The following is a 13309-nucleotide window of genomic DNA, read 5'->3' as shown; positions in this document are numbered from 1 at the left end:
CCACACAGTAGAGCTGCATGCCCCCATGGAAAATAAATGTTGTAGTTCCCCCTTGCTTTCAGCCATTCACAGTACCAGCACAGTAAAGCCATAACAGTTGATGTTACAGGGTTAGATCAGTCAGACATCAAGACTGTTGCATCTGCAACTACTGAAGACGATGCTACCACTCTTCAGGAACCACATGTTTATCTGCCTCTCAACAGATACTCCTGCATTTTGGTTGCACTTACAGTACGGTTATCTGTATATTGAGCTACGCAAGGCACCCCACCATGACAAGGTCTATGGTACATAGGGGAGAGTAGAAGGGTTATACATAGCAAATGAACTTTATGACAATATTATGGAAAGGAGAGGGAAAGTAGATACAGTGGAGATGGGAGATACGAACTGCCCATAGAATCTGACAGAGCACTCAGTTGAAACAACATTCTTGGAATAGGCAACATTCCCCCAGAATTATTGTGATCCTTGTGAGAGTCAGACATGACAAAACTAGTCCACCTAGCATGCAAGACATATGAGATACATGAAATACAATCAGACCCCAAGACGAAAGTAATAATTCCAATGCCAAAGAAGGCAGGTGCTGACAGATGTGAATATTACCGAACCATAAATTTAATACGACGTAGTAATATGAATATAATAGAGGGAAACATTCCACGTGGGAAAAATATATCTAAAAACAAAGATGATGAGACTTACCAAACAAAAGTGCTGGCAGGTCAACAGACACACAAACATACACACAAAATTCAAGCTTTCGCAACAAACAGTTGCTTCATCAGGAAAGAGGGAAGGAGAGGTAAAGACGAAAGGATGTGGGTTTTAAGGGAGAGTGTAAGGAGTCTTTCCAATCCCGGGAGCGGAAAGACTTACCTTAGGGGGAAAAAAGGACAGGTATACACTCGCGCGCACACACACACACATATCCATCCGCACATACACAGGCACAAGCAGAAAAGAATGTCTGCTTGTGTCTGTGTATGTGCGGATGGATATGTGTGTGTGTGCGCGCGCGAGTGTATACCTGTCCTTTTTTCCCCCTAAGGTAAGTCTTTCCGCTCCCGGGATTGGAAAGACTCCTTACCCTCTCCCTTAAAACCCACATCCTTTCGTCTTTACCTCTCCTTCCCTCTTTCCTGATGAAGCAACTGTTTGTTGCGAAAGCTTGAATTTTGTGTGTATGTTTGTGTTTGTTTGTGTGTCTATCGACCTGCCAGTGCTTTTGTTTGGTAAGTCTCATCATCTTTGTTTTTAGATATAAGACGTAGTAATATGGACATGAATTACTTACAGAAACTGGTGGAAACCAACATCAAGGAAGATCACTTTAGGTTCTGCAGAAACATAGGAACAACTTATCTTAGAAAGGCAAATGATATTTACAGCATTTGTAGATATAGAGAAGGCTTTTGGCAGTATTGATGCGACTACACTCTTTGAAATTATGAAGGTAGCAGGGATAAAATACTTCGAATAATCACTTATTTTCAATTTGCACAAAACCCAGACTACTGCTGTTAGAAACAAAGAACATGGAAGAGAAGCAGAGGTTCAGAAGAGAGTGAGGCAGGGTCATATCTAGTCTCAATGTTTTCCAGTCTGTATGTTGAGCAAGCAATGAAGGAAACAAAGGAGAAATTTGGAAAAAGAATTAAAGTTAACAGAGAAGAAATAAAACTTTAAGTTTAGATGATGACATTGCTATTCTGATAGAGATGGCGAAGGACTTAGAAGAACAGTTGAAAGGTATGGATATTGTCTCGAAAAGAAGTTGTATGATGAGCATCAACAAAAGCAAAACAAGGGTAATGGCTCAGGAAGTACTGAGGAAATAAGACTGCGGAACAAGACTTAAAGTAGCAGATGAATTTTTATATTTGGGTAGTACAATAACTGATGACGGCTGAAGTAGTGTGGATATAAAATGTAGACTGGCTACAGAAAAAGCATTTCTGAAAAATAGGAAATTGTTAACATCTAATATAAATTGAAGTGTTAGAAAATCTTTTGTGAAGGTATTTGTCAGGAGTGTGGCCTTGCAAAGTGAAGCATAGATGATAAGTAGTTCAGACATGAACAGAATAGAAGCTTTTTAAAAATGGTGCTATACAAGACTGCTGAAGATTAAATGAGAAGATTGAGTAATGAATGAAGAAGTATGGAACTGAATTGGGGACAAAAAGAATTTATGGCACAACTTGACTGAAACAGGGGTACAGTTAAAAGGATACATGTAAGGCATCAAGGAATTGTCAATTAGGTGAAGGAATCAAGTGTGCACAGTAAAAATTGTACAGGGAGACCAAGGGAAGTACACAAGAAGCAGGTTCAAATGGATCTAGGTTGCAGTAGTTGTTTGGAGATGAAAAGGCTTACACACTGGAGGCCACAGTAACAACAATTATTGAGTCCATTGTGTCATATATTTTTAAGTTTCATTTCTCCAATCAATTATTAGTATAGTTTATTGTGTTTTCAGTAAATATGGAATGTGTTGTATACACTTGGCCCTTATATATGTATCTAAATCTGTTTACTATAATTATTACAACATCACGAAAAGGAACGTTGCTACTCATCATAAGGTGGAGGGCGGAGATGCTAAGTCGCAGATAGGCTCAACAAAAAGACTGACACAAATAAAGCTTTCGGCCAGCAATGCCTTTGTCAAAAATATAACAAATACACACACACACACACACACACACACACACACACACACACACACACACACACACACGACTGCACTGCCACTGGCAGTGTGGTTTCAGTTGCCGGAGGCTGCAGGTGTGTGTGTGTGTGTGTGTGTGTGTGTTTGTTTGTTTGTTGTGCCTCACTGTGATCAGCATCTCTGCTCTATGGTGAGTAGCAACTTTCCTTTTCAAAATATTGTGATATTCCATCCTAGAATTTCCATTGTTCACTATAATTGTTATGTATACCTGACATAACCCATATCATGTAGGGCCTACATGACAGCTGATAAAGAAATATAAATCTATAATAGTGATATGACATTGTACACTCTGTTGTTACTTTAAAAAAAAAGCACAATTAGTACAAAGATGGGAATGAAAAATTCCATGACAAAGTTTAAAATGTCCTTTCATAGGTCCCTGTGAAATAAAATTTTCCCTTGTAATGCATTTTTTTCATTATAAGTGGTTTGTTACAAGTGGAATATATGAAATGAAATGATTGTATGGCATGTTGGCTGGGAGGCCCCATCCGGGCAATTTTGGCCGCCAAGTGTGAGTCTTATTTCAGTCGATGCCACATTGGACGACTTGCGTACCAGTGATGAGGATTAAATGACGATGCAGACAACACGACACCCAGTCCACGAGCGGAGAAAATCTCCAACCCAGCTGAGAATCGAACCTGGGCACGCTGCATGAGAGGCAAGCACATTACCACTAAGCTAAGCAGGCAGACAGCGGAACATATGTCTGAATGTAACTCTAACACGCCATGCAATTATTTGTCACCATACTTGCTGCCCTTCTCTGTATATTTTTAATGTCCCCTGTTAGTGCTATTTGATGTGGATCCCACCCACTTCAGCAATATTCTCCCTACAAAGTGTGACACCCAAGTATTTGTATGAGTTTGCCAATTCCAAATGAGAATCATTGATATTATTGTCAGCGGAGACTATGTTGTTGTTGTTGTTGATGTTGTTGTTCCCCCTGGCAGTACTTCATTATAGACAACTGTGTCATTTGCAAAAATTCTGATGTTACTCTTAATATTGTCTGCAAGGTCATAAATATAAAACATTAAAAGGAAGAGCCCGAACACACTTCCCTAGGGCAAACCCAAAGTTACTTCTATGCCTGACAATTATGCTCCATGCAAGATAACATGCTGCGTCCTCCCTGCCAAAAAAAAAAAAAAAAAAAAGTTCTCAATCCAGTTACAAATTTCGTAATGGTATGATCGTTATTTTGACAATAACCGTAGGTGTGTTATGGAGTTAAATACTTTTCAGAAATGCTGCATCTTCCTTACTTCCTTGATCCAAAGCTTTCAGTATGTCGTGTGAGAAAAGTGTGTGTTGGCTTTACATGATCAATGTTTCTGGAATTCAAGCTGGTTGGCATGGAGAAGGTAATTCTGATTGAGATACCTTGTTATGTTTGAGCTCAGAATATGTTCTAACATTCTACAACTCATCGATGTCAAGGATATTGGAAAGCAGTTTTGTGGGTCATTTCTACTATCGTTATTGTAGATGGCTCTCCCTGGAGGCACCACCTTGTAGCACTGTCTGTGCGGGTGGGAGAGTTTGCGTGTTCCTGTGATGCTGAGAGCTATACCGGTGGTAGCGTAGCTACTAGCAGGTTCAACCTAGCCGGTCAGGTCTCAGCATAGGAGCCAGACGAAGTGTGCCTCACAACGACCTACCGTCCTTTCCTCCCTTTCCCTTCCAGTCCCTTCCCTTTCCTTCTTCCCTTCTGTCAGTCTCTTCATCGGTGTAGGAGGCGGGTAATATCGATAGGTAAACACTCACGGCTTCTGTACCGACGAAGCAAGGCACCTGTGATGTGCCTTAAGGGCGTATGTCAGGATACTTCCAGTGGCATATGGCCATTCACTGCATCCCCTGCCTCTTGCCAGTCGTATCGGCCCTACGATCCACTGCCAACCAGAGGCAGAGGACGAGAGAGTGGATCTGCATCTGCACAACTGCTTGTCCACTTTAAATACCTTCACGTGCAGATGACTCTGGCAAAGTTTCAATGGACTATGAGCTTTGAAAGTCCTGCGGCGATGGAGTACTGATGGTGAGGCAAGGGTTTGGTGTACTTGAACCTTAGTTGGTGCTCTGCATGTTAGGTGGTCAGACGGTGATGGTCGTCCTGGTACTCGTGAGAGACGAGAGGACTGGTTCGGCAGCTCGTCAGACGACAAAGCAGCCCTATTTAGGATCGCTCTGCTTTCCCTAATCCAGGGAGGGGCCTAGAAAAGGTGGCCTAAACATAGCCCGTCTCAACCCAGCACAAGTGGCAAACTGCGATCACTTGTTCACTAACATATGTGGTCAAAAAATAATAAAATAAACAGTTACCTTAAATATCTAATGATTGGAGTCTCGAACGTCTGTACTTTACAGGATAACGACCATAATCAGTGCCCAGAGAGAAAGACAGGACTTATCGCAAGGGAATTGGCTAGATATAACATCGACATTACTGCCATAAGTGAAACACATCTTAGTGACTCTGGACAGTGATGTGAACCGCTCGGAGGTTATACCTACTACTGGAGTGGAAAATCATCCACTGAAAGGACGTAAAGTGGGGTAGGCTTTGCCATACGCAATAAATTGGCATGTTCACTAACAGAACTCCCAAAAGGTATCAGTGACAGAAAAATAACACTCAGTCTTCAAAACCTGGCATCCAAGAAATATCTTCACTTGATCAATGTATACGCACCTACATTGCCATCTCCGGATGAAGAGAAGAAAAAGTTCTACCAAGACCTCCGACATGTCCTTAGGGATATTCCTTCTGCAGATAAACTTCTGATACTTGGTGATTTTAATGCTCGTGTTGGGAATGATTTCAGTGCTTGGAATGGAGTCCTCGGTCGCCATGGGATTGGAAAACGCAACTCGAATGGTTTGGATCTTCTAACTCTATGTGCCGAGTTTGAACTCTGTCTGACAAATACATATTTTCGTCTGCCTGAAAAATATAAAACGACATGGATGCATCCGCGATCTAAACACTGGCACCTTCTGGATTATGTGATAGTACGGAAAAAAGATCTTGGTGACGTACTGGTCACACGCGCAATGAGCGGCGCTCAGGGATGGACAGACCATCGACTCGTGAGGTCCAAATTATAGATAACTTTGAAGGCACCACGCCGAGCTTCACACAAAATTGTCCTGCAAAATCTTGGCCAATGATCAGACTATGAGAGCAAAACTGGATGAAAAATTTGGTGTCGATGGCCTTTTGATATCTGAATCTGCCCCTGTAGATGAACAGTGGAGTGCATACGCTAGCAGACTGCGTGGCTGTGCTTCAGAAGTCTTGGGAAAGCCTCAGAAGAAGCACCAGGACTGGTTTGACGACTCAGATCCAGAGATCAGACAGCCAATTAATGATTTCAGAACCTCTCTTCGCACCCCTGATGATAACAAGTGTAGAGCAGCGCATTACAATCTGAAAGTGAAGGTACGTGCTCTCAAAGACAGTTGGTGGGCAAATAAAGCAAATGAAATACAGTTATGTGCCGACACACACCAAACGGGCAGATTCTTTGAGTCCCTGAAAACTATCTTTGGTCCAAGAGTTGGGAAGATAGCACCAGTCTATAACAAAGATAAAAGTTGTCGGCTGATGCAACAGAGTGACATCCTGTCTCGGTGGGCAGAACATTTTAATGACGTTCTTAATCCCGACCATCAGACAACAGATATTCCATACATAGAAGCACTTGAAGACCTGCCAGTCGAGGAACAACTTGCGGATGCCCCTTCCTACGATGAATTCGTTTCAGCACTGGCTAAGCTGAAAAATGACAAAACAGCAGGATTAGATAACTTGCCATCAGAGCTATATAAATATGGGGGGCCAAACATCAAGAAACCATTGTTTGCTCTGATCTTAAGGATTTGGGAGTATGAAATGATCCCACAAGACTGGAAAGATGCTTGTATTTCCAAGATCTATAAAGGCAAGGGTGACATATCAGACTGCAGCTCCCACAGGGGCATTTCTCTTCTCTCAGCAGCGGGAAAAGTCCTTTCCCACAAAATTAACACCCGGTTAACACACTTTGCAGAAAAACTGCTACCAGAGACCCAGTGTGGCTTTCGCCCAAACAGAGGCACAGTGGGTGCCATATTTGTTGTCAAACAAATGCAAGAGAAAAGTTTAGAGCAACATCGGCCTTTGTTCATGTGCTTTGTAGACCTGGAAAAAGCTTTTGATCGTGTCCCACAGGAAGCTCTCTGGATCATACTAAAGAAAACTGGGTGCCCTGACAAAATTGTCAGTTTGATTCGGCAGTTTCATGAAAACATGATGGCAAAAATCCGCCATGAGGACAAGCTCTCAGAACAGTTTCCCGTGACATGCGGTGTAAAACAAGGTTGTGTTCTGGCTTCCACACTCTTCTCACTTTACTTCGCAGTTGTTATGAGAGACGCGACCAAAGCCTGTAGTAATCAAATTAGTCTCGACACAAGGACAGACAAAAGTGTCTTCAACATCTCTCGCCTCAGAACAAAAAGTCGGGTAACCAAACTATCCATCTTAGAGATTCTCTACGCAGATGATGTATGCATGATGGCTAATTCTTGCGAAACTCTTCAGACTTACATAAATCTGCTAAATGCCCCCTGCAGAAGATTTGGCTTAGCCATTAGCATCACTAAGACGCAAGTTCTCAAACAGCCACTTAGAGGTCTTAATGCAGATGACTCCAGTATTGAGATAAATAACAAACCCTGGCAAAATGTGCCAAATTTCAAATACCTGGGAAGCCAAATTAGAAGTGACAACAGCCTGACAACGGAAATCGCAGCACATATAGCCAACGCAGCCTCAGACTTCGGTAAGCTTAATGACCGAGTATGGAAATCACATGATCTCAAACTACAAACAAAAACTGCAGTCTACAAAGCAGTAGTATTATCCACCTTACTCTATGCCTCGGAAACCTGGTGCTGTTACAAAGCCGACATTAAGAAGCTAGATAAATTTCATCTTCGATGTCTGAGATCAATTCTGCGCATCAAATGGGAAGACCGTGTCCCAAACACGGAGATTTTGCGCCGCGAGAAACTGGCTGGTATTGAAGCTTTAATAATGAAACATCAACTGAGATGGAGTGGTCACATAGTACACATGGATGACAGTAGGCTACCTAAAACGGTGTTCTACTCGCAGCTCTCGTGCGGGAAGAGGAGGAAAGGTGGTCAACACCTGCGATATAAAGACATGATTAAACGCCACCTTGCAGCCTGTGGCATTCCAAGCAACCGTTGGGAGGAGCTAGCATTGCGCCGATCGGAGTGGCGATCAACTGTACATAAGAGCATTGAACAATTCGAGCAAAAGCGTCTAATGAACCTGGATGCTAAAAGAGAGCTCCGAAAATCTCAGCTCAAGCCTGTCTACACGTATACTTACAACTCTGCTGGTCAACTTCACTGTGCTTCATGCAACAGGATATTCAAAGCGAAATTCGGATTCACGAGCCACATCCGAGCCTACCACAAGAAGGACAGAGAAGATTGATGGAGTCGCTGTTGCCGGACACGGCGAGGAGGACATCATCACCATCTTGTAGATGGGTGTGACCTGTGTTTTCTTCCAAGAACTGGGAACAGCCTCTGATGGATCTACAATAGATTATAGTTAGATAGGCTAACTCAGTTGCAAATTCAGTATAGAATCTGATAGGGATTTCATCAGGGTCTGGAGCTTTGTTCAGTTTTAATGCTATCAGCTGTTTCTCAACACCAATTCCACTAATACTTATTTCACTCATATTTTCAGTGATGGGGTTTAAATTGGGGCAATTTCCCTGGGTTTTCATTTGTAAAGGAACATCTGAAAATGGAGTTAAGAATTTTCAGCTTTTGCTTTCTACCCCTCAATGTCAATTCCCGTCTCATTCGCTAGGGACTAGATAATAACCTTGGCGCCACTCAACAGCCTTTACATATGACTTCAATTTCTTTGGATTTTGTGAAGGATCATTTGACAATATTCTGCTGTGGTAGTAATTGAAGCCTTCATGTATTGCTCCCTTAACAACCAAATGTGTTTCATTCAACATCTCTTTATCTACACCTATTACGCATTAATATGTTTCTTTACAAGTCTCCTTACAGTGACTGTATAGCACGAAACGTCCCTCACATTATGAACTGTTCTACAGGGTACTTATCTTAAATTAGGATGTTTAATGATTCCTCAGGATGAATCCTAGAAAATAACTATCTTCCCTGTAGGCGTTATGCTAACTGCTGTAGGTTAGAATCAGCAACAGATTTAAAAGGAAAAATACATATAATTTTTCGTTGTAGAAGCATTCTGCAATATTTGCTACTATTCCTCTACTTTCCCTGGACACACAACTCAACTTACTGTTTCAGAGGGTCAGCAACGGGCAATGAACTCATTCATAGCACATTTGATGCAAAATAATTTGAACGGTAGTTAATGAAATGGTATCATGCGCTAATTAACTTTTGCTTACAAAGTCAGGATCCCACACAATAAATATTTCTAGTTCAAGATTAATAAAATTTTTGTCGCAGGGGAGGGGGGGGGAGGGGGGCTACAGACCCGAGATAAGAGCGAAGAATTGGTAATTTCGAGCACTTTTTTGTTGATATGAACAGCTTCAGACATTGTGATTTTAACAGTGGCCACATATCGCATACAAAGTACTTTTATCATTATAGGGTGCTAATAAAAAAGTAATTAATTGGGGCCATCTTTATAATTGCTGAACATATCTCAAAATGCTGCTTTATCTTAACGCAATGACAATACATAACAAAAGCAACGTTCCGTTACAAATTCTACATTATAGGGTGCTAATAAAAAAGTAATTAATTGGGGGCTATCTTTAAAATTGCTGAACATATCTCAAAACGCTGCTTTATCTTAACGCAATGCCAATTCATAACAAAAGCAACGATCGGTTACAAATTCTACATACGCCCTTTTCCACCTCCCTTCTGCCTAGACTTCCCCTCCCTCGCATAGTTCTGCTCGAAATGGGCGTGGCTTTTAGGTTTTAAGAATAGTGCTTGGGGTTGTCACTTAGTTAGTAGCGAACATTTCATTTATTATAGCCGGTACGTAAAAAAAGATATTTTTCACTAAACATCAAATGCCCAGTAAGTAACGATACAGTATGCAATTACGAAGGAATATCCGGTTTTGTGAAATGTCGTCAGTCTTTTGTCACAGCTGTTGGCAATAGTGACTCATTCGCTGTCGTTCGGGTCGGTGGTCGTTAGGACCTGAGCAACGTTTTGTAGTTTCGTGTCATAAAAGTAATTTTGCCACCATTCCGAATATCATGGCTGCTATTCGTAAGAAACTAGTAATTGTAGGTGATGGTGCATGCGGTAAAACTTGCCTTTTGATTGTGTTTAGCAAGGATCAGTTTCCAGAAGTCTATGTGCCCACAGTATTTGAAAACTACGTAGCCGATATTGAAGTTGATGGCAAACAAGTCGAATTGGCTTTGTGGGATACAGCTGGTCAAGAGGATTATGATAGGCTTCGGCCTTTGTCATATCCAGATACCGATGTTATTCTTATGTGCTTCTCCATCGATTCGCCTGATTCCTTGGAAAATATACCAGAAAAGTGGACTCCAGAAGTAAAACACTTCTGCCCAAACGTTCCTATCATCTTGGTTGGAAACAAGAAAGATCTGAGAAGTGATCCACACACTATCAAGGAGCTTGGTAAAATGAAGCAGGAACCTGTAAAACCAGCAGAAGGAAGGGCCATGGCAGAAAAAATAAATGCATTTGCCTATCTTGAATGTTCTGCAAAAAGCAAGGAAGGAGTACGTGAAGTTTTTGAAACAGCAACAAGAGCCGCTCTTCAAGTCAAGAAGAAGAAATCCGGCAGGTGCAGGCTGTTTTAAGCTGCGAAAACTTTGATTATAGTGAGTTCATTTTCAGTATTTGTATTCAAAGTTTTAGTAACAGGTTTGCCGAAAATTAAATAAATTGAAACTTTAAATATTTAGTGCTTGTTAGAATATATGCTGTTAGATTTCAAGAACTTAATGGGAACTCGATGTGCAATCACAGTGCGTGTGTTTAGTGTTCGTTTTAAACACTAGATAATTTTGAGGATCCATTCTAGGCAGTGTTATGGAATAGGCATATCCGAATGTTTTGTTGCATTTGTAATGTAATATTCCAATCGTTGCAAATGATATTGACTGTAGTAAGATACTTCCATGGTATCATAAATCAACAGAAAGTTGCCCCCCACCTGTCGTCTTATGATGAGTGACCATTAGTGTTGTGTGTATTTGTATTAATTTGGGGAACGAAGGACAAATGGATATATGGACAGGTACATGTAAGAAAGAATTGTTAAGCTTTAAGCAGTTCATTTCTTTCTTCATACATTTAGTAATCAGTAAGCAAGAAGTCTTGTTAGCCTTCTGGTCATTCAGCTGTAAGTATGATGACAGTGTAATGTTAGCATTCCAGCTTGCAGCAGTTGACATGTTTGCATCCTTATAGGATAATGATTTGTTGAATGTTAGTGCTTCAGTTCTGAGCTATATGTACCTGCAAGCAGTAAGCTATAAAGGAAATCATGAGGTTTTGTTGAAATCTCTCTCTCTCTCTCTCTCTCTCTCTCTCTCTCTCTCTCTCTCTCTCTCTCTCTCTCTGACTGACTGCAATATACACGTAACTGCATTGGTGTCGTTCTTGTCATTTGTGTAAGGCTGAAACGTTTTAAGACTTATTAAATTATGTGCAGCCTGACAAAACTTGGCAAAATTAAATATATTGAAGTGCAAACATTACCTTCATTATAATTAATGAACTTTATTTCAGTAAATGGTTGGGGCTTATATCCAACATTTGTGATTTTAAACAGCTATAGGAAATCATGATGTGCCAAGTATCTAGTGTGAATATCCAATATTTATATCACTGTTTCCACTAAACTGATTATTTTATAAAAGATTTTGTCCAAATCTTTATATTAGACTTTGTTAAAAATCTTTGCATTTAAGAACAGAATTGACATGATTCTGCAAATGTTGTGTAGCATAAACACCCCCACTTTTTGATTTTGCCATATTTATGTATAAATTATTTTCTGGTCTCAAGACTGACAGCCATGTCTTAACACTCATGTTTGTGATATATATAACTTAGCCATATTTAAAGCAATTTTTCGTTTCTCTTAATACTATTCTGATAAACATCATACTGTCTCCATATATCAGAGTATTTCTGTTATTTGTACAATGGTTTGAATAGTGTGATTTTCAAGTTTTGAAGTTAGAAAATGCGACTTGTCTGTAACTATAAATGATAAAATTAAGCTGCAGTGCGAATGACTGAAATCAATAACTTGGTGCTAGTGTAGCAGCTATTCTCTCTTTCTGCATATAATCTTGTTGCTTAAAGGTTTTTTTAGTTTGAAGAGAGTATTAATTGTATTGACACATTTTTTTATCTGAGAGGTAGAGTAATAATGGATACGAGAAATATATTTTTACTTACTTTCATACTGCTTTTGAGTTTGTTTTGGTTATAGGTAAATTTATCCCTTAAAAATTAATCTTAAAGAAGAAATATATAATCTCTCCTGTTGGAAACAAGGTTACAGCACAATTAATAGCTTGTTTTTATTATGGAAGTATTAAAAGTACTTTTAGGTAATGTTTCAGAATGTGGCTGCAAGTTCTTTTGGGAGAATAAGGTGCTGAAAAAAATATTTTGTTAAACCCTGTCTGAGTTCATTTATTGCAGTAAAGCATTCTGAGCTTTTTATAATTATGGTCCGGATTTACAAATTGTCCATTGTATTAATTAAATGTAACTTAGAAGTGGAATGAATATTTTGATATAAAAAATAACTGTTGTAATTTTTTTTTAACCCCCAGATAATGTACCTGATCCTTTCAAATGTTTCCTTAAGTTTTGCATGGTGCATTTACATGTGTGTCTAGTTTTCCATTCACTGATCAGTGCATTATCAATAATTTACTTCTCTTAGTGGCTTAGAATTTAAATAGCTCAATTAATTACATGGACCACATGTGCAGCAAGCTATAACAGTTAAACTTCAAGAAGCAGTTGCATACATTGGTTGCATACGTCAAGAACATTTCTATGAAATTTTTTTGTGTGTAATTGATAGTTGAATTGGCATAATGCCTGTTTTCTGTTGAAGTTAGTTGTGCAGGCACTAAGATGAAAAGGATTAGTATCATTATTCCAATATTATTTTGCAAAGGAATAGTTTACTATGTGTTTGACTTTTAAAACAGGGACTATAAACTTCAAACACAGATGTTTGAGGAAAACTGAAGATGGAAATTTTTTTTATATTGGTAAATTTCCCGAGAATATTATGTATGTAGTTAAAAATATAATGGAAGTACCTGGAACATACAGTATTTGTAGGATTAAGGACTCCACTATTTAGAACTTTTAGAATGGGGAATGTAGCTGTGCAAAACTTTTAAGCTATCAACAATGTGATTTTTCCTCCCGTTCGTTTGGAGAAGTGTGGGCTGGTGGCCCAGTGATAAAACACCAGAC

General features: G+C 39.8%; 1 protein-coding gene across 1 annotated transcript; it reads left to right on the top strand.

Moving 5' to 3' along the window:
• The first annotated feature begins 9813 nt into the window (after positions 1-9813).
• LOC126480920 (ras-like GTP-binding protein Rho1) lies at positions 9814-12621 on the top strand. Its single transcript, XM_050104329.1, has one exon. The coding sequence runs from the start codon at positions 10075-10077 to the stop codon at positions 10651-10653; it is 579 nt and encodes a 192-aa protein (XP_049960286.1). The 5' UTR covers positions 9814-10074; the 3' UTR covers positions 10654-12621.
• Positions 12622-13309: the final 688 nt, after the last annotated feature.

This window comes from Schistocerca serialis, chromosome 5 (genome assembly GCF_023864345.2).
Source record: "Schistocerca serialis cubense isolate TAMUIC-IGC-003099 chromosome 5, iqSchSeri2.2, whole genome shotgun sequence".
Lineage (NCBI taxonomy): Eukaryota > Metazoa > Arthropoda > Insecta > Orthoptera > Acrididae > Schistocerca > Schistocerca serialis.
The sequence above is the reverse complement of the archived record's forward strand: the minus strand, read 5'-3'. Positions and strand labels throughout refer to the sequence as shown.